The sequence below is a fragment of the Lepidothrix coronata genome, unplaced genomic scaffold (genome assembly GCF_001604755.1).
Source record: "Lepidothrix coronata isolate B3197 unplaced genomic scaffold, Lepidothrix_coronata-1.0 Scaffold14, whole genome shotgun sequence".
In the NCBI taxonomy this organism is placed as follows: Eukaryota; Metazoa; Chordata; class Aves; order Passeriformes; family Pipridae; genus Lepidothrix; species Lepidothrix coronata.
The window spans coordinates 7520269-7547812 of NW_016690194.1; the positions used below are offsets into that span (position 1 = coordinate 7520269).

The 27544-nt window shown below is 44.4% G+C and overlaps 1 protein-coding gene across 3 annotated transcripts in view; it reads left to right on the forward strand.

The window, feature by feature from the left end:
• Positions 1-7112: 7112 nt before the first annotated feature.
• Positions 7113-27544, forward strand: part of VCAN (versican) — a 95805-nt gene continuing 75373 nt past the window's right edge. For all 3 annotated transcript variants that reach the window (XM_017806275.1, XM_017806276.1, XM_017806277.1), the window contains exons 1-3: positions 7113-7376; positions 15538-15613; positions 21095-21466. In XM_017806275.1, coding sequence (XP_017661764.1) covers positions 15544-15613; positions 21095-21466 — 442 coding nt within the window. In that variant the 5' untranslated portion in view covers positions 7113-7376; positions 15538-15543. The remainder of the gene's footprint in view (positions 7377-15537; positions 15614-21094; positions 21467-27544) is intronic.

Sequence of the window (27544 nt, forward strand, 5' to 3'; positions counted from 1 at the left end):
AATACCAGGCAAGTGGTATATCTATATTTATGGTGCCACAGAGCTCCATGTTTCTTCGCTCACAGAGCCAGCAGGAAGGACCAGCAGCCATTACAAAATATCCATATGGCAGCAGGTTTCAGAATCTCAGGGGAGCTCGTGCCCCCAGTGTGAGAGCTCCTTATCTGCTCCAGAGCACACCACTGACCCTGTTTGCAAACTCACCACTCCAAAGAGATAGCAGGAGCTACTATCTAAGCACTCTGGGCATAGAAATGTCACCCTCTGGGGCTGTCTGCTGAAAGCCTGTGCTCAGCCAGGTGAAGAGAGGACCCTCTGTTGCACTTTGGCACCAGGCTAACAGCAGTAGTAGGTCCACTTGCATTAGTACAGAAAAATGTCACAAAGTTTCTGCTATTTCTGTCTGATTTTATAGTAAAAAGGACATCTTTTAACTCCTACAGCCAGTGTTATGAACGCTAACATTGTTCCCATTCTCCCTCATCCTGGGAGACTCTGCTCACCGCAACAGAGAAAACCTTTCACTGAATATCTGGACACCAGAAATATTTCCTTCCTTCAGCAGATGGAGGATAAAAATGTCATATGTCTTCACATAAATTGATGAGGAATCCTTGGTTACAGTCCTGAGGATACTTGGTCACAGAGGAGAGCTTGGGATGGTGTGGGGGGAACATGGAGCTTGACACTCCTTGGGCAGAGTGCCCTGGTTTAGTCTGCAGAGGCATTTTAGCAGCACTGCCTGATGCCTGGCCTTCAGGGCTCACCTGGGGAGCTGTCTTTGGGGTTTTTTTTCTGTCACTGATTATTTTTATTTGCTGTTTGGGTCTTCAGGTGAATTTGCTTCTTCTTTCCAAACTTTTCTCTGCTACAACCGTGATTCATGTTCCATGTTAAGGGAAAATGAGCTTTGTAGGTACTACATTTCCTGCTTTGAGGCCTTCAAAATAAAAATTTTAAAAGTCCATTAAAAAACAGAGGACATTCAGAAAAATAATAATAGAAAAGCATTAAAAATCAGAGCAACGTTCAACAGAGCAAAGTTTTCAATAGGGGATAACCAAATACTTGTCTCTGCTTTTATACCCATCCTCTCCCCACTGAAAAAAAATTATCACTTCCTAGTGAGAAGTTTTTTGGGAGACAAATATTTACTACTACTCCAAGAATCTTGCAAATTGTGCAAGAAGTATTTGCAGACCCCACTAGCCCACTTTGTGTGTTTGTTTGTTTATATGTTTATTACTTATTTTAAATGATGTTATCACAGATGCTATCCTGGCCATGTCTGAGAGCCAGCCAAAAGACATAAGATTCCAGGAATAGGCCTGGATCAGGTCTTTCAGCCTATTTACACTCTTTGTCTCATGATGGGTTATGACTCTTCCTGTAGACATGGATCTTTTAATCTTTCCTTGCCTGCTAACAGCTACCAAGTTTCCACCTTTCTGTTTTGATCTGCGAAAATATGTCTCCAGGAAAGAAAAATATAGATTTTCCTCCGCGATGGAGGATGATGAAAAAGCCTGAATGCTCCCTTTCCCTGACTCTTTAGGGTCTTTCTGATCTATATCACTTCTTTGATTCCCCTGCACACATGTCAAGGGAGAAGAAACTGTTGACTGACACTTGTGGAGTCAGGAGGATCTTTCCAGTGACTTCAGTGGGCTTTGGATTAATCGCGTTGCGAATGTTTGTTATTCCTTTAGCCAAGGATGAGAAGGCCCAGGAAGAAGAGATTAGTTAAGAAAATCTCTCTTAATCCATTTCAAGAGTTTGCCTTGTCAGTGTGGAACCAGACCCAGAGAGTTTATTCTTTGCACAATGGTGGTACCTTCATATCATAAAGGAAAAAATAAATTAAAAAGAGTACAAAAGACTCATTTGTTTTGGTAACAGCAAGAGAACAAACCCACATTTGATTATTCAGTGTTACTTCTTCACTAAAGCTTATGATCCAGCCACAGAGTTATCAAAACAAAAATAATGCATGCCCAGGATGGAGTTTATCAGAGGAAGCCCAGGACACTATGGATTAGAACAACACTTGACTATGGCTCAGGCCATCCTGTGCTGATAAGTTTCTTAGTTTCTTTCCCCTTTCTTGCCTTGTCCTGTGTTTGGTCCTCATAGGGATCAACACTGAGAAAGACCTTGGTGGTGACCTACCCACGCTGACAACTCCTGCCCAAAATTACAAAGCAACTATTCTTCAAGGAGTCAGATCTGGCTGTGTGATGCAGACTGCTTTTTCAGCCTGACTTGAAGACAGACCCTGATATTTTGGCTTACACCAGGCAGAACCAAACACCACCAGAGCCTTCTGACAAAGGTTTTGAGGGGATTAACCATGGGAACAAAAAACATCCCAGTCTGGCCTCTTGTCCTTGGAGTCAGGGCAGAAACATTGCAGCAGAAAAGAAGGCAGCACCGAAACACAGGAGAAAAACATACCATTGTCTTTGCCACCACCCAGTGCTGCTGAAAGCCTGGACCTACTCCTGATAAACCCTGTCCTGGAAACACACTATCTCAAGGTAGATAATGCCGTGTCTGCATCATTACATTTAATGCAGAAATAATACCTAACCATCAACTGTGGCTTATTCTGTTACCAAATGAAACACTCTATTCATAGCTGAGTGCTCTCCCCTCCGCTGAAGAAACATGGAGCAAAAATAGGTGGAGAAGGGTTTTGCCACAAAAGAAACATTGACATAAGCCATCAAGTGTTTCATTTGAGAAAGTGGTTGTATAAGCTATGGTTACTGCTGCTGCTAAGATTGACTCCTCTGAAGAGTTTTAATTTGCCTCTGAAAACACATTTGACTCAAAGAGTAGGAAAGAGAAGGACTGGGAAAAGCTTTTCTTAAACACGGAATCCAAGAACTTGCAGAAGTCTATTGTTTCAAAAGATTTTGTGGTTTCTGAAAGCACACTGGGGTTTAGATAACTGAACCACTGCAGAATCAGGAAGCAGCCGACGATTCTGTACCTCTGAAAGGGGAAAATTGGGTCAGTGGACTGTTTTTCAGCACATCTGGCATGGCACAGCCCTTTACAAGGAGATGGGAATGGGAAGCTGAACCTTCAGATCTAGTGGCCTTGAAAAGTGGAATAACTTGGCAAGGATCTTTGATTTGCCTAAACTGACCTTAGTGCTGCTGGCACCTAAATTACATTAATTATTCCCTTTACTTTTACGTAAGGTTTTTCACATACAGTGGCTTAGGAGGAAAAAAAAGGAGGAAACAAGTACAGAAAAGACAAAGAAAAGGTGATTGTGAAGCCACAAAAGATGGCTTAAGAGAACCTATGCTAGACAAATTAGTTTTTCCTTGAGAGACTGTGTTTTAGACTCACAGTATTCTTTCAAGTGATGGGAAGCGGTTTTTTTTTTCCACAGATGTTCAGTTTGATATTTGCACATTGGCTGTAGCCATGGTCTAATTAATTTCAGATATTTCAAAACAATGGTTTCTCATAAAGAACCATTTAGGGTCTATGTTTCACATTTAAAATCATAGTCATTGTTGAGCCCGTAACATAAAACCTATGCTTAAAAAGTGTGTAATGAAAACAGAATTTTTTCTTCATCTCTGGACTACGATGTAGCTAGCAGGATTATTTTTTTTCTCCAGTGATATTGCTTTAGGATGCAGACAAAGCCTAAACATTTTCCCTTTTCTTGGGTTTTCTCACACAAATCTGAACATCTGAAAACAATGATTTGTCATGGGAGATATTTGGCAGCTGGAGGAAAGGTTTACTGTTTCTACTTTTCCTAAAATATTTACAAAGCAAAATATCTGACATTCGCAGTAAGTCAGACAATGTTTTGGGCCTCTGACAAAATCCATGGAGGCAGCCTGAGTGATCTCTCTGAGAGGAGGAAAGGAGATCCCCTTTCTAGACAGTTTCTTGGTTCAGTGAAGAAACCTTGGCTCTGGAGGAAGACGGGGAGAGTTAAATAAAGTGGGACGAAAACACCGAGAGGTTGCAGAGGTCTGTTTTTGCAGCTTGATCAGCTCTTCACTTTCCCCAGCCCTTCTTGAGAGCCCTGAGGGTCTCTGGTGTAACCCATCAGAGTGGGTGAGCACAGGGAAAGGGAAGCCCCGCTACCACCTTCACTCGCTCCACATCGCCCCCCACCCCCCTGCCCAGAAACCCCCATCCCACCGCGAAGTGAAGGGGTGGGGGGTACGGGGGAAACACAGAGCTCCCCGTCTGCCTCGTCTCATTGTGCTCCCCTCGCTTTTCCCCTCTGGAAAGGGGGTTCCAGAAGCTCCTCCGGGGGGAGAGGAGGAAGAGGAGGAGGAGGAAGGTGGTGGGGGGGGATGGGAAGGGGGGAAGGGGGTGGTTTCTGCATCCTCTGCTTTCTTCCCAGCTCCGAAATCGAGCAGCTTGGCCAGTCGGTTTTCATCAGTGCTCCGGCAGTCGTGGAGTGGGAGAGGAAAGGGAAGGGCTGAAGGGTCTTTTCTTTTTAGAAAAATAATCTATTTTCTTTTCTATCGTGGGGAAAAAAAACCAACAAAATCAACAACGACAACAAAAAGAAAAAGAAAGATGTGCCAGCAGCAAGGCTGGGTTAGCCCCGGGGTTTAACTCCTCGTTGCTTCTGGGTGGTGTCTATAGGTGTCTGTAGGTAGAGAACACCCCCTACCACCCCGCCCTACCCCCACCCCAAATTTCTGGTCATGCTGTCTCCTCATTCTCAGAAAGGCTGGTCAGCAATTCAGCTGGACCCCCAGAACAGTGCGTGTCCCAGTGGGAAGAGACAGGTCCAACTTCCCCTCTTGGGGTTGTGCTGCTGGCACCCAGGGCGGTCACAGCTATAAGGAGACGCTCTTCGGCAGAGCATGGATCTCCACAGGGTGGGAACAGCAGAATCATCTCTTCCCATCCTTTGCCAGGAGCAGTTGTTCTGTCTCCAGTGGACATGAGTGAAGAGATGATGGAGAAGCAAGACGACGGCTGCAGAGGTGGCTTCTGCTCCATCGGAGGACACCCATCCTGCCTGAAGCCAAGGCAGGAGTGAGTGAGAACAAGCTGGAAAGTTGGGGTGGATGGTGAAGGATAGAGGGGCAACTTCAGTTTGACTGTGATGCCTCGTCATTTACAAGTTCATCACTTGTCTTTGAGGGTGGCCTGGAGATAGGTAGATACCCAATGTTATGGGGTATGTCCTGTTGTCCTTTCCAGAGGATTGGGATGGTGGCAGGATGGTTTCCCACTTCTTCATCCAGAAAAGAGAATTGGTGCAAAGGACAGGAGAAGTCCAGAGAGTTTCCTGCCTTATGCACATATCCTCAAAGGGTTTGTCTGCAGCCTGAGGAGGCTAAGACTGTGTAGGGAGAGGGAACAGTGCCTTACAAGTGCGTCTCACACAGACCCCTTATGTCTGGGAGAGCAGAAGAGGCTTGTTTGAATCAGTGTGGGAGAGACTCCATGTAAAGTGTTCTCCTTTCTTTACAACATTGTGCAGAGGAAGTGTGTACCGTCTCAGCAGTGACACTGCTAGGCAGGGAAGGCCAGGCTGGCAAAAACAGGAACTGCAAAGCCTTTGTGTGAATTTGTATCAAACCCTCTCAAAAATGTGCCTGCAACTCTTTTTAGTGCCTGTTTGAAAGCAAAGAATTGTGTTTCTGTCAGCTCTTCCACCACACAAGGTTCAAGGATTGAGAAACCTGCATCCCAACATGGGGCAAGACCAGTGCACAGGAGGAACATGTGCCAGGTAGGGTCTCATCCATGCATGCGGAATTGGAGGGACTGGTGCTGGTGGGGGCTGGCAATGGTGAAGAGGGCTCCTGCACTGTCTTCACATGGGAGAAGGGGAGCAGCCTCTCTCCAGCACCCCAAGTAACCAGATGGGGGTTCACCCTATTCAAGGCAGAAAGATCAACAAACTTTGCAAGGTGAGATAAGCATTTCACCCAGCACTCCATCTCCAGGCCATAGCTCACACAAACCTTGACTGGTTTAAGCCTCCAGGTCTCCATTTCCCCCTGTTTGTCTGTCATCTTTCCACCTGCAGTTCCTCTAACTTGGCAATGGAGGTCTGTCTTTGGAAATGAGGGCTTTGGGATTGTCTGAAATCCACTGTCAGCATAACTCTGGGGACAGACCAGCTGGAACAGTAACACCAAGAGGTGCTGAAGGAAAACTCCTCCTCTGCCTCTTCCAGTTGTACCTGGGGCTGCCAAAGACGTGCCCAGGTGTGAGCAGTGTGATCAGACACACCTATTCCTCCAGGGTTGGCTTGGGCTTTACACCTTCCTGGAGGAGGGGGGCTTGTGGCATCCAGTGGTCTGAGAAGGCACATGCAAGAGGCACCTCTCCTGCCAGTGTTTTGAGAGGGTGCCTTAAGCGTCTCTCACAGACTGAGACAGGAACATTTTGGGACAGGAGCTGCCTGGAGAGGACAGAAGACCCTTTATTAACTGGTGAAAGTCCCTTGTAAAAGAGTGGTTTAGAATTCTGCTTATGACTTCATCTCTGAGAGGTTTGGACAGCAAAAGCAGAGTCTAATCTAAAAAAAAAAAAAAAAAAAAAAAAAAAAAATGGCTGGAGATTCATAAAGCTAGGGTGGAGAAGCTTGGCTCAGGAGGCTGCCTATGCAAGTCTGCCTGTGAATTAGTATTGGCAGGGGAAGTTTGGAGCCAGCACCAATATATTCTTTCATTGCAATCTCCGCTGAGACTGGGGAGGCAAAGGGGGAAAAAAAGGATTTCGGTCCCAGTCACTTTCCCCCATTTCAACCGGCTTCCGGAGCCAGGGTACAGGAGGTCTCTGCATTCTTTTCTCGGTTAATTGTTTAATTGGGGAACAATGCGCCCTGTGCACCCTCTCCGGATGGCTAGTGCCCGTCCCGCCGCACCGGGCTGCGGGTCCCGCTGCGGGTCTGGGGTGCAGGGGGCGCCCCGAGGGGGAGGAGAGGGGGGCCCCGCTCGGCGCAGGCGGGCGCTGGGGGCTCTCCTGCGCCTAGCAGCTGCGGGAGCTTTGGAAATTGCAGGGAGGCTCTCGCAGAGCCTGTGAACCCTCCTCTCCCCGAGCCAGCGCCCCTCCTCTGCAGCGCTGACGGTACAACGATATAATAATGATGGGTGGCTGAGGCTCGCATTTGAACTTGCAGGCGAGCTCCCTTTGCCCACAGCTCGGTCCTGGCTCCGCAGCCGGGAGTCAGGTGCTCGCTGGCGGGAGGGCAGGGAAGGAGGGAAGACCGAGCTCTGGGAGAAGGGGAGATCCCGGATCCACCGGCTCCTTCCAGCACTAGCGAGAGGATTTACTCTTTCATGCGGCCACTGGGATCTCTGGACTAGCCCAGCCACCACGTTGTGATTTTTTGTGATCTCTGCAATACGCTACCTTTTAAGGTAACTATAACTCTTTTATTGCGGCTTGGTTTTTGTACTTTTTTTTCCTTTCCCCCCCCCTTTTTTCTTTACCTATGATTGGCAGCAAACACTTAATGTGGGATTTAAAACAATTGTTTTACTGCTGTACCAACAAAGAGTTTGAACTGCAAATCTTAAGCGGGAGGGAATAAGCGATGATTGGTGAATTTAAACAACCTGGGGTAAGTTCAACGACACGCACAGGGGAGAGGAGAAGGAGGGATGCTCGGGAACAAAAAAAAAAAAAAAAAAAAAAGAAGAAGGAAATCCAGTGCAAGGAGGAGAACAAAGAAAATAGGGAATAGAAGACTTTGGGGTGGGAGCCCTGGCAGAAGTGTTTAGTACTGGTGGTTTGGATGGCTGGCAAGGCAGAGCCGCACCTTGGGCTCGGGAGGGAGACGGGAGGAAGTTGCTCCGTTTGGATGTTAAGTACACAAAGCGCCCGTGTGGCAGGAGCTACCAGAACGGACCTTTCCCTTCAGCCACCGGCTTTTCTAGCGCTGGGAAAAGCGTGTGCTCGGTCTCCTTCGCTCCTGTGTGCTCCCCCCATCCATCTCCCCCCTCCCCCTGTTTTTTTTTTCCTTTTAATCTCTTCTCCTGATGTTCCTGGAAAGCTGCTCGCAGAGCAGAGCGGAGCTGAGGTGCTGAGCATCTCTCTCCCGAGGAGCCGGAGAGCAGCGTATCCCCCTGAGCCACATTTTCACTGCGGAAAGGGAGGCAGTGGGTGAGGAGAAGGAGGAGGATGGCGAGGTCAGTGGAGCAAAACGCTCCCTCTTAGACCCGCGTCCAGCTTCTCTGTGGCACGGGCACTGTCTTCCCCCTCCGCTCCCGGGGATCTCGCCTTTGTGTTACAAAGGAAAAGTGAGAGCATCGTGGAGGGAATTGAGGGAGTTCGGACGGCGGGAAGAAGCGGGGGCAGTGTGTGTGTATGTGCGGAGAGATGGGACCCTCTGCAGCTCCCTCCGTCCCCCGACCCCGTCCCCACACAAAGGGCGGTCCCGGCCTTCATTGTCCCCCTGGTCACGTCTTCTCGGCCACCCCCTCTCCGTCGCTCCCTCCCGGCACCGGCTCTCGGGAGTAAGCTCCGATGGCTTTTCTTTCTTTCTTTCTTTCTTTTTTTTTTGCCTTTTCTTCCCCCCCCCGACTTCTTTTTTTCACTCCTTTCCCCCGTTTTTTCCGCTTTCCTCCCTCTCTCCCTCCCCCCTTTTTTCTTCTCCTTTTTTCTCCGTTTCCCCTCCCTTTCTCCCCCTCATTTTTCCCCTTTTACCCCTTTTTTCCTTTTCTCCCCTTCCCCCTCTATTTCGCTTTTCCCTTTTTTCTCCTTCCCTCTCCTGTTTTCCCTCTTTATCCACCCATTTCCTCATCCTTCCCTCCCTTTTTTCCCCTTCTCCCCCTTTTCCCCCTTCCCCCCTTTTTTCCCCTTTTTGTCCCTTTTTTGACCTTCCCCCCTTTTTTTTCTTTCCCCCCTTTTCTCCTCCCCTCCCTTTTTTCCTTCCCCCTCCTTTTTTTCCCTTCCCTCCCTTTTTTCCCTTTCTGTCTCTTTTTCCCTTTCCCTTCCTTTTTTCCCTTCCCCCTTTTTCCCTCCCTGTTTTCCCTTTCCCCCTTTTTTTCTTTCCCATCCTTCTTTCCCCTTTGCCTCTCCTTTCACCCTCCTTCTTCCTCTTCCTCCTTTCCCTTTTCCCCCCTTTTCCTTTTTCAGTTTAGGCATGAGCTTTGAGACCCATCCCAGGATGGGAGAGTATGAATGTCGGGTGGGTTTAGGGATTGGCTTTATTTCTGTGCCGGTTTTTTTTCTCTTTTTTTTTTTTTTTTTCTTAAACAAGCCGGAGCGAAAGAGGAAGTTTCCTCCTCCCTCATGAGGAGCTGGAGAGGCCGGCGGGGCGCGGGACGGGGCGGGCCCGATGCCACAGCCCACTGGGCCCGCAGCCGGGGCAGGGGACGGCTGTGACAGGGCTGGGTGTCCTCGGGGCCGGTTTGGGGGGTCCCGGTTTTAGGGATCCCAGGTTTGGGGATCCCGGTGTGGGGGCGCGGCCGCTGTCGAGGAACGGGGCGGGCGCGGCGGCGGCACCGCGGCGCCCCCCGGCGGCAATGGCGGCATCGCAGCGGCCGCTGCTTTCCCGCCCGAGGGCTCCGAACTCCTCATTGTGAGAGGAAAATTCCCACCCCATCCCCCTGAAAAAAAAAACGCAAACCCCAAATCATCATCGTAATAAAATAATTAAAAAGAAATACCCTCGAACAAAAAAGAAAAAAAAAACAAAAACAAACAACTCTGTGGCTTCTCTGTTTTGGTGTGTTCCTCTCACTCCTCATCCAGCTCTGGGGTTCTGGGCGCAGAAAAAGACACGGACCTGTTGAGGCGAGTCCAGAGGAGGCACCAAGATGATCAGAGGGATGGAGCAGTTCTACTGTGAGGAAAGGCTGGGAGAATTGGGATTGTTCAGCCAGGAGAAGAGAAGGATATGGGGTGACATAGTTGTGGCCTTACAGTGGGGGCTACAAGGAACATGGAGAGAGACTGTTTACTAGGGCCTGAAGTGAAAGGACAAGGGGGAATGGCTTCAACTGACAGAGGGCAGGGTTAAATGGGATATTGGGAAGGAATTCTTCCCTGTGAGGCTGGTGAGGCCCTGGTTCAGGTTGCCCAGAGTAGCTGTAGGTACCCCATCCCTGGAAGTGTCCAAGGCTCGGGTTGACGGGTCTTGTATCAACCTTGCGTAGTGGAAGGTGTCTCTGCCCAGGGCAGGGGGTGGAATGGGATGATCTTTGAGGTCTCTTCCAACCCAAACTGTTCAGTGATTCTATGACAGGGGAGCCAGCAGTGCCTGAAGGGCTGTGTTTGACAGTGATGTGGAACTGGGGTCTTTCCCAGCTTCAGGTGGCCCCTCAGTGCCATCAGATGGGATTGGGGCTGTGGAGAAGGTGCAGCAGGGCACCCTCAACCTCCCTTGAGTTCAGCACTGGTGCTGGATGGACCCCAAGATTCACCGAGGAGCCCCTCACCCAGCCCACAGGCTGGTCCTGGAGCTGAGCCCCTGTGATGACAGCACGAGCATCACCTTTGTGTCATTTTTCCATGACTGCGCTTCTTGCTCCCTTCACCAGTGTGGGTGCTCAAGACAGGTGGGCAGGGGATGTCTGCAGCTCTCCTGGACCAGGCCCCCCAGGCAGTGGTCCCAGCCTCAAGGCTGCCAGAGGTCAAGAAGCATTTGGACAATGGTCTCAGGGACACAGTGGGATTCTTGGAGTGTCCTGTGCAGGGTCAGAAGTTACGATCAATGATCCTTATGAGTGCAGCTTGGGATATTCAATGGCTTTGGAAAGCAGGAGTCAGAAGTTGGAGCTGGCACTGGGGTGGTGCTGGGAGGAGCAAGGTATGCTCATTGCTCCTCCACAGGCTCCCGGACTCTGGGTCATCTCTCCACATGCTGCCTCTGGAAGTTTTCCAGCATGTCTCTGCACGGCTGTACCAGAGCCTGGAGCCACTTCTGGCATAAATGAGCACGGGACTGGGAAGGATGTCCTGAGGCAGCACTGCCACAGGGAGGACCACCAGAACACACTGCGCTCTGCTCACTTTTCCTATCTGTGCCCCAGGCTAGAGCCAGTACTCTGGCTAGTGAGGCTTCAGTGTGGAAGATTCCCCCCCCGGCTGCAGAAGGTGGTGAGGAAGGGATGATGCGGTAGCCCCCAAGACCTTCTGCAAGGCCTTAGGAGGACCTTTCCAAGTGATAGCAGGCCAAGCAGAGGTTGCTAATGAATCAGATGCAGGCTGATGCACCATATGGCAGCACAGTGGGCTAATTAATCATGTAGCATAGACATGGTGAAACTGGCAAAGTTAATTAAACAGCGTTAATGGTGAGGTGGATACATGTCAGCAATAAACAGGCAGTGTAAAAGGATCAAAGGGGTGCAGAAGCAAAAGAAAGTGCAGGATGTGTGCATGTTTGAGAAAGGATGGAAGCTGTGAAGTTTCAGAGCTTGGGAGGTATCAAGAGTTGTTCTGGTTGTTTCCAGCTTATTGGGATTCCACTGGGAAGTTGTAATTTGCTGTTTTACCCATTACTATGAGCAGCAACCTTCCTTCACTTCTCCAGCACTAGATTCTGTTGGGTTCCTCCCTCCTATTTTTATTTTTTCTTTTAGTTTTTTATATCCTTCTGACTTTCACTATGAGGGTCGACGGGCAGAGGCTGCTTTTTATGTGTTTAAGAATTCACAGTGCAGCTGCGGAGCATGTGCTGAATCAACTTCAGTGTGACCTGAGGAGTTGCAGGCTTCAGTGTTACCTCCATCAAAGCAGCTAATTCCTCTCTGTCCCAGCTTCAGAAAAAATGGGAGTAGTTTTTGGATGGTAAACTTTAGTCTGTTCCACACCAGAACAATTCACTGTCTTTCTGAACCTGGAGTTTTAAACAGAAAGAGAGACATGATGTTCTCCCACCTGGTTAAATTAAAGTAGCACTGGTGTGAGATCAAGCTTACATTGTAAACTAAACACAAGCTGGATTTGGTCAGAACTAACTGCTCCTATGAGTTTTTGCTGTAGTAAGGGAAGGTAGCAGTGCCTGCAAAAATAGGAGACATGCTCTGTCCCCACAGAGAGAACCCCCAATAAAAGTTTTTAAAAAAGTGAAGTTTGACAAGGACTTTGGCAACTTTTGGTTAAAAGATACTGTGCTCAGGGTTGCATCCCATTTAAAAATGCAGTGCAAATTCCCACTGTAGATCCATCTGCCTGTGGTAGCTCCTAATAAAGTGAATCAGTCCAGTTGGAAACCAGTCAGCAGGCAACCCAAGTTTGGTCATGTTAAGTGAGATACTTTTTTTTAATAGAAGGTGGAAATTAAGCACTTACTCAAGTCTTGCAGCTTTAGCTGGCAAGCTTTTCTCATAGTGTTATGGATTTCTTTTACTCTGGGTGTAGTGACACCAAGGGGAAAAAAAAAATGCCTGTGGAAAACGTAAGTTTAGAAGGATTTTGGCTAATTGCTGTGGACTTAGAGGCAGTATGGCAGTCAGGCAGCAGACTTATGTGAGCTGTAGAGTGCAGGAATGGGAAACACAAACCAGTTTTAGAGTAGGGATTTTGCTTAGGAGGCTGCAAGGGAACACGGTCAGCTGCATCCTCTGCCAGCCAAAGGGGAAGGAGGCAGGAGCAGCCACAGGCCAGTGTCCTGGAAATGTGGGCAGCACTGAAGGGGAATTGGGATGCAAGGTGTAAGTCACAGCCTCTGCCTTGCCTGTCCTGGGGAGGATTTTTGGTACCAGGTCTGCAAAGTTCCCTTTCCCCTAAGCTGGGCTGCCCTGGGGGACTGAGCGGCGTGCTACTGTTATGGTCTGCATGTTTCGAGAGGGTGGCAGGAGTAATTGCACATCTCATTCTGGCAGCTGTAGGGGAACAGCACTCGGTAACCCAGGAGTATTTATGGGAGCCCACCAAGGAGCATAACGTGACAACCAACCCTCAGGTGTGGAGGTTTGTTTGGGAATCACTCTCCTGAGCCTGCGGGTTGGAAATCAGACCATTCCCCCAGGGTTTTTCATTGCTCCAGTAAGCATTTCAGGATTAAGGAAGATTTATAAAAAGTCAAGAAGTGGTGTTCCAATAGACAGGTGGGGATTTTTGGCAGATGTCTCATATTAATCTCGGTGCTCAAACAGTGCAGTTTTTTGGAGCCATCCGAGCTCTTGGTGCAGCAGGTGTAATTCCTGCTCTGCTCAATAAAAAGCTTAGAACCATCACAGCCACAAGTGCTCTCTTCTGTTCCCATGGATACCTCAAAAATTGTCCTTCCACAGCTGCCTCTCTGTTTTCACACATCACTGTGGGTGTGCATATTGTGTTTAGTGACTGGGAGCGGAGCAGTAGGGTTTGTCTTTGCCAAACCTGGAATCAGTTGTGTCATGACAGTATTGCAACAAGCTTCCAAGGGCAACGGGCTTCCATTGGCATGTGTCAGGTGTCCAGGAACTCCAGATCAGAGCTAGGACAATGGAGCAGGAGATGGATGCAACATGCAACCCATGTCCTGGAAAAAGAAAATACTTTATTCTTTTTCTTGGCCATTGTCTTTGATTCTCCTGGTTTCTGCTTTTGGGGGGAGGAGGAGGAAGAGAGAGGAGGAGGAAGAGAAAGCATAGGGGTAAATATGGAAAGCTAAACTTGTAAACATTCTGTTCAGGATTTTTTGTTTTGCTGCTGGTGTAGCCAATGTGTGACACACGAGAGCACATGAGGACAGAAAATCTCTAAAGAAGGTTTGGAGCCACTCAGCTTTCACAGAAGCCTGATCTTTCACATTGTCTTGCAGGCAGGTCCATGACCCACCACCTTGGGAGGTGGAGAATTCTGTCAGTCTTCTTTCTGTCCTCTCTTCAGAGAGCTTATGTTACTGTACAGACCGGTTTGGTGCTTGAGGCTTCCAGCAGCTTCAGGATACAAGCATTGCTTGAAGGGCCTTCTAGTCTGTGTAGGCTCAGACTGACCTCTCTATTCTTTAACTATTGTGTAATAATGAGGATCATTTAAGTGTTTATCTCAGCAAACGTGACTATATGTATTTCAGAGCTGGTCTGTTACATTTAAAGGGCTTTAATGTCTGCAGCTCTGAATTTGTGCAACCTCCTCACTCACAGCAACCTTCTACAGGGAATTTACAGCACAGTATAGAATTTTAGGATTAGCTATTAAATAGCCACTTTATTTTCTTCACATACAGGTTGGCTTATGTAAGTGTATGGAGACATGAAACTGTCTGGGTGTTGGGGTTGTGTGTTAGGGTCTTCAGAAAAAGTTTTATGGCAGATAGGGCTTAAACTGAATGAAGTAAAAGATGTCCCTGGTTCTTGTTTGGGACATGAGAAGTGCAAATTCCATGGAGTTCATGTTGCAAAATAAGTGATATCACACTGTACACTCAGCCCTCCTGAATGGCTGAGGCAGAGATGGGGTGTCCTTGGCAGCGCACAGCCAGATCTGTGGAAAGCAGCTGCGTTTCTTCCTCCACGCCCTGGGAATACACTGTAGCAGATGTTTCCTACTGCAACCATCTGGCTCTGGCCATCCATGTATAGGGAATGAAGGTCTTTGGGGTTTTCAGCCCTGGCGGGTGGGAATTTTTAGCTTGGCTCATTGGAAAGGCTCGGTTTGGGATGTTTTGTGTCTTTTCCGAACTGCTCAGATGTTACAGAACATACAGCAGCTCACAAAGACTTGTGTGAAGTATGGGCCTATGGGGCGCAGCTGTGAGCTGTGGAGAGAACTGTCCTGAGGTTGAGGATGTCAACAGCAGTTTTCTGGAGATGTCCTTCTGTGTGTCTTGCTGTCATGTTCACTATCATTTGTGAAGATTTTTAAATGTATTAATGTTTTCTGTTATACATTTGTGCAATGCAGGTTCCATAGTTATAACACAGACATATCTCTGTGTTGTAAATCTCTGCTACACTGGTCCTTAGAGCAGCTCAGCTTTGAGTAATCTCTCTTGGACAGGAGAAAACTGTCAGTCAGGCAACTTGGCCAAGCGAGGAACCCAAGTAGCATATTTTGACAGCAATTATCAGGGTTTTGTGACAAAACTTTTTCAATGGCAGGGTTTGGAAAACTGCTGCTGAAAGTTATTTCTTCTGATGTCTGGATGGTACCTAGGGATGAGGGACTTACAAACTCCTAATAGTTATTGGTGTCTGTGGGGTTTGTAATGCTATTGTCAGCATGCTTTTGAAATTTTTGAGAGGTTTACAGGTCTGGTGTGTGTAACTATGAACTGAAATAGAAATAGAGAAATACTATTATGAAGATGCAATTATTGTTCTGTACATATGATACATGTGGAGAACCCTTCAGTTGTTAAAGGTGGAGCCTGTAAAGGGAATGAGAAGCAAATTCAAATGGAACTGATGTGTCTGAATATCCCTCTGGACTCAATCACCTGAAACTCATTATAGATCTACGTTCCACAGGGGCACATCGTCATTATAACAAATTTCCTTCATAAGTTATCGAAGGGAGATACCCCGGAAGCAGGAAGGACCACTTCTGATATCAGTGACAAACAGTAATATACTGAGTTACCTCACTTGTTAAGAGCACAATGCAACACTAACAACTTATCCTTTTGTTCTTTATTTCTAGGTCAAGATGTTGTTAAGTATAAAAAGTATCTTATGGATGTGCTCTACATTAGTTATAACATATATGCTACCTAAAGGTAAGTCTGTTGTACCCAGAACCATTCATTAAAATCAATTTAGTCCAATTGGTGGTGTGTTTCCCAGGACTTAGCTGCTGGGGTCTGGAGCAAGGATGTGTCAGGGCAGCTGCAGGTCTGCAGTTTAAGTGAAAAGCAAAGAGCCCTTACTACTTCTCCTGGCAATTACATGCTAGAACTAGAGTGTGTATTCATGTGTGGTTGCCATGGTTATTTGAAATTTTGAGTCATTAAGGACAACATCCCTACAGTTGCTGCAGGCTCACAAAATTGGGACAACAGCTTTCCCAAGTTTCAAAACGAGATCTTTCTTTATTTTCTTTTCCCCCTCTTTCCAGGAACTCCTCAAGCTGAATTTAGCCTTCAGGAAAATCAAATCTACTCTTTTTTTTTCCTTCCTGCCTGGCTTGAACACCGTTGCTAGCAAAATCTTTAGGCAGTCCTGAAAGATAAAGAAGAAGACTGTTATGCTTAGTGGAGCTAACTAAAAAAAAAGTTGATTTTTACCTCAAGCAGGTTTCTTACTAGAGCAGGACAAGGGACAACAGTTTTAGACTGAAAGAGAATAGGTTTAGATTGGATATAAGGAAGAAATATTTTACAGTAAGGGTGGTGAGACAGTGGCACAAGTCACCCAGAGAAGTTGTGGATTCTTCATCCCTGGAATAGCAGGGCATCTCTAGATATCCCCTAACTTACTCCACTTTTTATTACTTCTTAAAAGCTCCTGTTATCTCCAGAGTAGAATTTTTGGTCCTTAAGAAAGTTCTAGATGAATGTCCCAGTAAGGACTTCTTTGGAATGTAAACCAGGTTGCGACCCATCCTTATTTGCCCAAAATTTTTGAGAGAATTTTTAACCTTGATTTTCCTAGAACACACTGTGAACTTTGTAGGGTTTATTTTTGAAGACCATTCTTTTACCATAGAGAGACTTAAACAAATTCAAAGTATGGCCATGGTGAGGAAGACAAAGAGTAAAAAATTTCCTTTTTCATAAATTGGTTCAATTCATGATCCCAAAGAGTCTCGGGGATCAACTCTCATCCTTCTCTTTTGCAGAAACGTCAGTCAGTTTGTGAAATAATATTTTTAAGGATGAATGTTAGAAGACTTACAGAATCTTTATATGTGCAGCTGTTTCTTTTGTTTGAAAATACTCTAAAAATAAAATACATCTCAGCATTTTGAAGTGTTAGACATCTTGAGTTTCAACCTCTTCTTTTCAAATCTTTAATTTGAACACAAAATTGAAGCCTTAAAATCTTTTGTGAGACACAAATTCCCACCACTCACCACTATTCCTGCCTTTGCTTTTCACCCTTATCTTTCTGAATGGTCACATTCATAAATACCTGCAGGGTTTGCACAGCATTCTCTTTAGATTTTATGTAGTAACAAAAGTGTTTTTCCTTTGAGGTTGAGAATGGCCTTGCATGGGTTCTTTAAGACTTTGAATTCTCAGATGTGTGTCAAGAGGCAGCAGGAAATGGAGTTTAAGGTTCTGGGTTCCGTGACTGTCCCTCTGTGAGACCTTTTTTTGCTTGGGTACAGGTGAAGGATTAATGACAGAAGTTCACCATCAAGGTTTATGCCTGCTGCTGATATGGCATTTACTCACTTTGAACTGGTGTTAGGGTATTGTAGTTTACAAGCTGGACCCTGTGATTATGCTGGAGTTTTCCTCACCTGTTTTAAGTGTCTATTTGCCATGCCATGGGTGAGCACCCTTTTGTGAAAGCTCTGTAATCCAGAAGGCAGCAGAAATCCCCTAGATTGTAGCGTGTGGTACATTCTTTCAGAAATATATAAACAACATGCCAGTGTAAACATCAGTTTGTGTGATCATGTTTGTGTCATGGGTGCTATAAACTACATGTGTTCGTGTCTATAATGTCTGCAAATGTTATGTTGAATTCTGCAGCTGAGATTTATATTTGCCTGGCTTCCTGTGACTTTCCTGCAGACTATAAAAGTAGTTCTCCATCACTCTATGCCTCCTTCTCTTATTCTTCTTGCTTAGACCACAAACCAACTAGTAAAACACTCCCTGAGGGTTTCTGTTGGGCCTCAGTCCTTTGCTTCTGCTGTCAGTTTCATACAAGTTTGTGTAAGCGGTGCACTCAATTTAATTCATCATTATCTTCATTAAGAGATTTGTGGTTAATGAAAAGACTTCTCTTAGGCTCAGTGGTAGTGGTTGGATTAAGAAAACACATAATTTTATTGATCCTTTCTATCTCTGCTGCTAGGCAGGGCAATACACCATATGTCTAGGCAGGTTGTTGATGAACTGAAAAATGAGATGCAATTTTTGTTTCCTCATAAATTTAGCTAAAAATAAATGGAATCTTTTATTTTTTAAGCATGTGAGATTTGTCTGCATAGTCAGTAGCAACATCAGTTCAATTAAGCTTAGTTATGTAGCAAAATCACTCCTCTAAGCAGTGTCACTTCATGTAGGGCATTCTTTTCTTCAGACTCCTTGTCCATTGCAGACCTACCAGTCTGGTCATTATGGCTGATGTGAAACAGAAGGGCAGAATTCTGTAATTTTTTTTATCTCCTTGGATTCACACTTTAAGAATTTTGTAACATTTACCACAGAAGAAATGTACAAATTCTAGAGAAAGAGGCTTTATCCTCAAGCAAGAAGTCCTTGATTCCACCTCCAAAGGAAATTATCAAGCTATGTGTCATTGGTAGGATAAGTTGACTTTGCAGCTGGAATAGTGGACTGGGAGGAACCATGGAAGCATGGCAACAAAAATCCCCAATGTGTGAGGCACATTACCTCCAGGATCTGCCTGAAACACAACTGCACCAACTCTAGTCCCACCATCTTGTACAACTCCCTCATTGTCTTTGCTGGGAGTTCTGCCAAAATAAGTGTTGTGACCAGGTAATTTGGGTTTAGCTGTGTGTTTTATTCCTTTATTGTCTGTGCATTTTCTCTAATAAATTAATTATACCTGAGTGATACCAGTTAGTCAGCAACTGAGGAAAATGCTTATATTCATTGCCAGCAAGCAAAGTATTTTCAAAACCATTCTCTTCTTAAGAGTACAGATGTCATAAGTATTCTAGGTCCTACATGAGGTGGAAACTTGGTATTAATATTGGCAAATACTTGATTTTCTGAGCTTGTTTTCCAATTTACAAAGAGTTACTTAATGTTTTGGTCATAATTTGGCCCTCCTTATCCCTTCTAAGAAATAGTCTATCACATACCATTGATAGTGGATGACATGGAGTATATCATAGGGAAAATGCTAAATTTGCTAAATTTCAAATACCATATCAGACAAATAGGTTTTTTTGGTTTGTTTTTTTTTTTTAGTAGAGAAAAGCTTCTGCTTCTCCTTCTCCTTCTTTGTCCTTCTCCTCCTTTCTCCTTCTCTCCTTTTCCTTCTCCTTCTTCTCTTCCTTCTTCTCTTTCTTCCCTCCTCTCATCAAAACAAATAGTGTTTTTTCTGTGGTGCTTTCTGGAGTTAGAGAAATGTGTCTGTAGCTACAGTCTCCTGTTCTGGGATGTAAAACAATTTAGACTGGATCTAGTTTGCATGTCATTAGGATATGTGTTATTTGCCCAGGGTTACAGTTAGCTGATATGAAGGTTTTAAAAAGAGGAAATTTCCTCAGGGTTCAGTGCTGATATTACGGATCACTCATAATCAGAAACAATGTTCTCAAATGTTTGTTGAAATTCTGTCAGTCAGAATAATTATATCTAGGTCATTCTTCATTTAAGAAGAAATTTCCTGTAATGTCTATAGATAATAAGAGATCATAATAAATACAAAATATTTTGAGACTGATTTTAATCTCCCACCTGTGAAATTTGGCAGTAATTCCATCACAACTGATAGAACTGAGAGTTCATTCTGCTTCTTTATCTCTAACCTACTGTAACTCAGGGAAGTTTCAGAAATTAAAGGTGATATAAAAAGTCTCTGATCTAATCAGTTTTGATGCCATCATCTTGACTCTATCTGAATTGTGTTCCCAAAGAATTCTAATAAGGGAGGCTGGATGGAAAGGACCTGAGTACTTCCATTCTGGGGATCCCCTGTATCAGATAATTTTTCTCTTTTTCTCGTTAGTGCTTTATTATTGAAATGCTTGGGCATCAAGCTGTGAGTCTTTTATTGAACCTTTTTAGATAATACTGTTGTCTAATACTTTATCCTGTATAAAGTAGTCTGTCTTTGTTAAAATAATCAACTTGAGCAATTTTACATTTTTCTGCTTTTTTTTTTTTGCATTCTTTTTAAAGAAAGGTAAAAAATCTCTTTTTCTCTTCTTTAATTTCCCTCCCTCCCCCAATCCTCTACTCTTTATAGAGAGATGGAGAGATTATATTTTTATTATAGATAAATAGCTAGATAATTTTCATGCAGTGGTGTCTCCTACTTCATGTATCACTTTGTTGGTGTCTAGTATATTAATCTATTATACTTCTAAACTTTATGACTCCTAGTTCACCACAATGATGACCAAGTTCCACCTTTCAAAAAATGTTAGAGTGCAGGACGGTGAAAGAGGTGAAATAGATTCTGTTGTGCATCAGCTTTTAATGTTCATTAAGCCATGTGTGATGAAATAACGGTGCATAAAAAAGTAAATCCATCAGAAATCCTCTTTCAAATTGCTGTGTGCGGGTTGGATGAACAGTAGTCAACTTCTCCCTCGGGATATTGTCAGATGGAAGTGTTTGCAAAATGTTTGCAGCTGGAGATGTCATAAAAATGATAAAGCTCCTATCACGTCAAGTCTAAGCCAAGCAGGGACCTTCTCCGTGCTTTACTTCCTTCTTTGCTTAACATCCTGAGATAATTAATTTCTGCAATGTGTTAAAGGCCCTGAGGCTACAAAGAAACAACCTTGAAAGAGTGACTATTTGGGGGAATCTCATTGAAAAGTCTTTTGTTTCAGCACATCTGCAATAAAAAGAGTTAACCCCTGGAAGAATAGATGAGTCAGGGATATCATGTGGGCAAAGTCATGGGCTGTGCTTTCCTCGGAGGACAGGAGCACATGAACAAGCTGCTGTGAGGAAAGGCAAGAAAGAAAAGCACCAGTAAGCTCCCATATATATATTGCTTTGGTCAGCAACAGGTGAGAGATAATTCATCATCTTTCACTCAGAGTGATCTTCTTCCTGTCAATTGAAGAAACAGCCCTTGCAGTTCATCTGTCACCTGAAATTTCAGACCAGTTTCCAAAGGTCAATAACTTGGTGACTGTAGCAAATAGAGAAAATAAACCAGAATTAAATTTGCCCAAAGAGAAAAGGGCTCCAGCAGCAGTCTAAGATTGGTAAAAACTCTTTTTTATCTTATCCTAACCAGTCAAATTAGCTAAGGTTCAGGTGTTTCAGGTCTTGTGCAAGCAAATCATTAAATAACAACAAAATATATTTGTTTCCCATTTCATTAATGTGATTTCTCCTTTCTCTCTTCCCTCTCTCCTCTTTTCCTAGTTAAAGCAGAAAAAAAAACCGTGGTGAAGGGTTCTCTCTCTGGGACTTCAGTGCTGCCATGCTTCTTCTCAACCACCCCCACCATAGCCTCCAGCTATGCAGCTGAGTACCTCCGGATCAAGTGGTCAAAGGTGGAACTGGATAAAAGCAGGAAAGACGCGAAAGAAACCACCGTCCTGGTGGCCCAGAACGGCAACATCAAGATAGGTCAGAGCTACAAGGACAGAGTGTCTGTCCCAGCTCACTCAGAAGAGACGGGTGACGCCTCGCTGACCTTCTCGAAGCTGCGTGCAAGTGATGCTGGGGTCTATCGCTGCGACGTCATGTACGGGGTGGAGGATACACAAGGGATTGTCTCACTGGCTGTTGAGGGTAAGGACTTGTCTATTTCATTTGTAACCAACACTAATTCTGGTTAAATTAGTAAAACTTAGTAATTAACACAGAACTAGGGAGTATTTAAAGGAGCATCTTCAGCAATTTGCCCTTGTTTGTGTAGAATGAGAAGAAACGACAGTCTTGCAGCTGAAGCTGTGGTTGGCCCATCTTGATGTACCAAACCATGTTGCCATCAGAACCACTCTTTCTGCGGCAGGAATGTCAAGCACAAAGAAAGTTGCTTTTCACGCAGTGGTAAAGGTTGTGTAGGCAGAGGGAAACTCATCTGAGGAAAACAATTAGTGGAGGGGTTTGCTAGATGTGGAGTGTCCAGTGATAACAGTTTGCTTGCCATCACTGTAGGAAATAGCCTCCACAATTTTGAGGGGGAGAAGTCTGCTTGTAGAGAGACAGAAGAGACAGGACTTTCAAAATCATAGAATTATTGAGGTTGGAGAAGACCTCTAAGATTATCAAGTCCAACCATTAACCCAGCACTGCCATGTTCACTCACTAAACCATGTCTCCAAATGCCACATCCATGCATTTTTTTAACACTTCCAGAGATAGTGGCTCCCCCACTTTGCTGAGAAGCCTGTGCCAATGCCTGACAACCCTTTCAGGGAAGGTGTATTTCCTCATATCTAACCTAAACCTTCCCTGACACAACCTGAAGCCTCTTCTTCTCATCCAGTCCCTTGTTCCCTGGGAGAAAAGAGCAATCCTCACCTGGCTCCATCCTGCCATCAGGTTGTGGCAGAGACTGAGAACTTCCTCCCTGAGCCCCCTTTTCTCCAGGCTGAGCCTCCCCAGCTCCCTCAGCCACTCCTGGTACTCGAGACCCTTCCCCAGCTCTGTTCCCTCAGTGCACCAGCCCCTCAATGTCTCTCTTATCTGAGGGGCCCAGAACTGCCCCCAGCACTCAAGGTGTGGCCCCAGCAGTGCCCAGCACAGGGACAGCACTCTCAGGGCCTTTTCCAGCTTTTCAGCCCCTCTGCCCCAGTCTGGAGCTGCAGGGGATTATGTAAAGAATAGTGGCAAAAGGAATATCTGATCTATAAGTGTTTTTCTCCCAGGAGCCACTTAACCAGCACAGCGAGTACAGCACAGAGGCCACCCCAGAGTCTAGTGCTGTACAGCCTTGTCAGTTTGGCACCAAGTCTGAGCTAACAGACTGCGCTGAAAGGCAGGATGTATTAGCCCAGGCTCTGTGCCATGCATAGGCAAATTCTGGACCCGGGTTTACTGTGTGTGCTTAGAACAATGTGCTGTGTGGACATATCTGCTCGCAGGAGCCTTGGTTTGGACCCTGCCTTGCACTCCTTTGCAGTTCTGTGTTTTTTGGAAGTCCAATATTTACTCAAATGACTAGATCCCAAAACAAGCATTAATATCTGCTGCTGGAAATTATGGCTTTGGCTTAGATTTTTTTGGTGAGCTTAACACTGCATTGTTCTTCCAATATGCCTTACCTAACATGAACAGTCTGTTGCCATAGGTTCAATAAAAGGATTTGAAGGTGTGGTCTTAATTTGGAAATGAAATAAATCAATGTTGCCACTAATGCCTGCATAACCTCATAAATTGTTGGTCCTAATGAAAAAAGCAAAAGGGATCCTGGTTTGAACATTACTTTTTAGTAGCAAATGTATCTGGCATTCCTTACTCCTCTTCAAGTGCTCCCTTGACTATATATCTATATCCAGGAGCAGTAGATGTTTACTACAATAAAATATCTGATGTTATTCAGCTTTTGTAGTTAGTTCTCCTGGAAAAACACTGCAAAGTGATGAACTGATTACATTTATGTTTTCAATTCAAAGAAAATTTCGCATGCTCTATTTTCTTTCTGTGACTGTTCTTTTCCATGATTGCTTTAATGTTAAAATTTCAGGAGAGGAAGAAGCTAGGTCTTAACTCAAATGAAAAATAACATCCATTCTCAATTTTCTACAATGTTGTGTAAACAAATGTCATTTATCAGACTTGTAAGAATTTCTTGTGAATGTTGATGCTCAAATCTTCTGCCCCCTTTTCAGTGAGGCTTTATGGTTTCTTATGATTTCAGCTTGTAAGTGTGAAAACAAAAACCATTAGTCCAAAAAGTGAATTATCTCCATTGTGTTGCCTTTTTGAATCTGCACCCCAAAGTGATATCAGTTGAAGACACGTGATCTCCTGTACACTCCCTTTGTGAACTCTGTACTGCCTGTCTTTGTGGGGTATTTCCATGTCAACTGAGGTAATTCCAGAGCTGAGGGCAGTTTCAGCACTGTGCTTTGGTCAGCTCTCCTGGGTGGAGCTGGGGCTGTTGCTTGCAGGGTGACTCATGAAGTCCTGGCAAATTTATCACCACTTTTGTTATTTTGTACATTTTATGCTCACATGAAGTAAGCCAAAAATATCAGCATTGCTCTGAAGTAGACGTAATTCTTCTTCTGCCATGATGTGCTCTGAAGTATATGTAATTCTTCTTTTGCCATGATAATAGATTTATTAGGCTCAGGATCTCCATTTGTTTTATGGACATTCCCTAATTTTAAACCTTCAAACAAAAAGCACAATTGAGCATCAATGAAGCCAGAGGGATAAGCTTATACAGCTGGCCTGCTTGTTTTTCAAATTAACCTTTGCTAGTAACATAATAGGTATATGCGAGAGCTAATTTGAATAAAATTACTGTAATTGCTATTTCTATCCTTTAGGTATGCTGGGTATATAAAACTGCTGTTGAACACACTGTCCATCAAGCAAATGCATTTTACCAGTGATGGAATGTATTGTGAACTAAAAATGGGATTTCTGAGGAAGAGTAACTTTCACTGTAACATGTAGATTTTCTTCAGTCAAGCTGTACAAGATGAATAGTTGGTATTAGGCATTGAAAGTAAAGCTTTTAATGCCTAATTATTTTTTTGCCTGAGCCTCAAGCCCAAGACCATTTACAAAAGTTCTGTGTATTTGTGCATCTATTTTTAATTTCTGCTTAGCTATCACAACTGATGAATTTGATAATTTGCATGCCAGTAGCCAGTTAATTTGCTCTTTTAGATGCCAAATGAACTTCTGAAATTCTGAAAAGTCATAATCATATGTGATTAACAACAAACTTGTGTCTGTACCATTTCAAACTAAAGATCTGGCTGTCCAAGTGTCCTGTTCCAATGAAAGCAACAATTGATTATATCAAAGGGCAAACCTAAATATTTACTCTATTACTGTCAGAGACTTGTCACCCATGGAATTACTCACACAGAGGCTTTATAGTATTCAGTCCTGAGCAGATATGGTTTTTTCCATTTGTTTTTGGAATGTCTGTGGATTTTTAATATCTAGAGCTGGACTACAGGTTAAGCCACCCCTTAACCACAGCTGGTTCCCTTAGTTATTATTCACAAGGAAGATACATTTCTCATCACCCTCTTTGCTTTTTTTTCTGCATTGCATATTTCTGCTACATTTTTTTTTTGGCAGGTAAAAGCTTCCAAAGAGTGACAGGAAAGTCGTAGCAAAGTAGGAGCAGAAGGACATTTTGGGCCCCTTGAACTCATTCATTCAGCATTGCGAGTCCCCACACTATGTGCTGTGCTGCCTGCCTTTAATAATCCCAAAATCAAGTGGGAACACCCATTCACATGGATTAGGTGCTTCCCATATTCCACCTCTGAAATCAGTGTTGCTATTTTTCATTTTGCAGTTGATGAGAGTGTAAGAGAGCGAGGAGGGGAAACAATTTTAGCCCACGCAGGAAGTCCCAGGGCAGCCAGATATCTGCCCTGCCTGTTAATTGCATCTGCAGAGCTGTCCGTGATCCAGGGGATGGTGCCCATGGAGGGGCAGTTTTGTCCCACTGGATACACCCTTTCCTATTTCTAATTGTGGGAAGTGCTTTCCTCACACCCTGGTTGTTGCTGTAATTACATCAACCTCTCAGACAAGGATATTTGGTATTCAGAATGGATCCAACAGCATCACTATGTTAAGATGCTTCAGCTTCTTACAAGAAGAGAAATGTAGAATCACAGAACATTTTGAGTTGGAAGGGACCCACTAAGATCATCAAAGTCCAATACTCCAGAATAAGTAATTCACAGTCATTTTTTCTTCCATGTACTTTCATCTCTGCCTTCTGTGCATGTTCCTCTGAAATCTTCCCCTTGTCTCAGGAGCAAAGCTTCCTTTGTCAGGTTTTGTAATTTCATTTCTCTACAACGCTTTGAGATTTTCTTCCAACGTTTCTTAATGTTACTAAACCCACAGATCAAACTGTCTCCCATTGGGAGTCCTTGGCCTCACGGTTTTTGAATGTTCTTGGGTGAGATGAGCTCTCTGCCATTCCATATCCCTGGTGACTGATTTGAGAGATTTACAGGTGACAATTTTATACTTGGCTTCTAACCTTTAGCAAAGCCAGCTTTGGTGAGTTGAATCCCAGAAAGGATTCTCTAAAAAGTATTGCTGTACCTTTCTATGTCCACATTTATTCCTTCTCTCTAGTTGTAATGAAGTCCACTTGTATAAAATATTTTTGACCTACCTTGTAAACAGCTGACCTAGAAGTGAAATGGGACGCTACTCTTTATCCTGGAACATAATAAATATTTAATTAAATTCTTGTTTTATGTGATGATATGATATTGGACAACAAAAAATAACATGTATGACCCAGTGTAATTAAAAAAACCTAAATCTGAATGAAGAACTCATTGAGTTGAATTTTTGTTATCTTCCTTGGAGATAATTTGATTTAAAGAGATCAAACTGGCAAATGGGATTCTTCCAGTTTTCTCACTCTTTTGTCACAACTTCTCAGTAAATACTTTTTTCCCAAAAGTGAGAGCACTTTTTTCTTTTCTTACTGATTTTTTGGGAGTCCACTGTTTTCATGGGCCTCATTTTGGTTGTTTCTGTTTGATTCTGCTGCAAATCTGGGGGACTTTTTCCCCCAGTTTTTTTCTATTTTCTTTTTAAAGCCAGTAAAGAAAATCCTAGCCTTAAAATACTGATCCTGTTAATGGAAAGAAGCAGCAATTAGGGAAGCAGGGTAGATGGCAATTCACATTTTCATGTTTATGCAAACTCATCTTTCTTACAAGCATTATAATAATAATTAATGAAAGTTGTTTCCATGTGAGAATGCTGCCACTCAAAGGTGCTGTTAGCCCTGAGAGATATGTTGACAATCTAATTAATCTGTTCCCTCCACAAGAACTCCCCTGCTTTATCTCTTAAACGTTTGAAGAGATGTTCCTATTTAATCTGTTAGGCTTACCTGTCTTGAAACCTCACCTCCCCTTGATGTTGAACTTCTGTGCTTCCCTTCTGACTAAATTATTGTGGGCTTCTGCATTTTTAAGATATCTCCCTGGGAAGGGAAGGGCACAACTGGTAGCCACCACTGAAGGATGGGAGAGAGAAATTTATTTCTAGGTAATAAAGACACAGTTAGTGCCAGGAATCTCTATCCTTACAGGGCAGGAGGTGCAGGGCAGAGGGCTTGGAAAGCACTTTCTCGCCTCACAGTGAGTTCCCCAAGGCTTTGGCAAGGCAGCTCCTGCTGATGCAGGGCAAGCCTGCTCCTCAGGCTGCCAAACGCTAAGACAGGGGTCAGAAGATGAGTGGAAAACCTCAAATGAGGGACATACATGAATTATTCATGCGGGAAGCTGAAAACCTTGCCCTGTTCCTTCCTTTCATACAGTGCTCAGTCCTGTAACCTCTATTTTGGGGTGTATTTGTGATGTAAGTTTTGTTCTGCATTAAAGGCAAGGAAAGTCATCAAACTGCGTGGCAGTTTTGTCAGTGGGCTGGGGCTTATTTTGGGAGTCTGCACCACAGTGTCCGACATTTAAAGGCAAAAATTAACAGAATAACAACCACTGCCATCATAACTTTTCTGTTTTTCTCTCTTTGCTGTATGAGACAACTTCTGAAATTCAGGCTTTATGTGGCCACATCCAACACTGCATGTGGCAGCAGCCTGAGCTCACTGCTGAGAGTGAACTGTAATTTATTAGCCATACCAGGAGCTAATAAACTAACTTCCCCTGCTGTTTCACAAGGTTTTGGTGC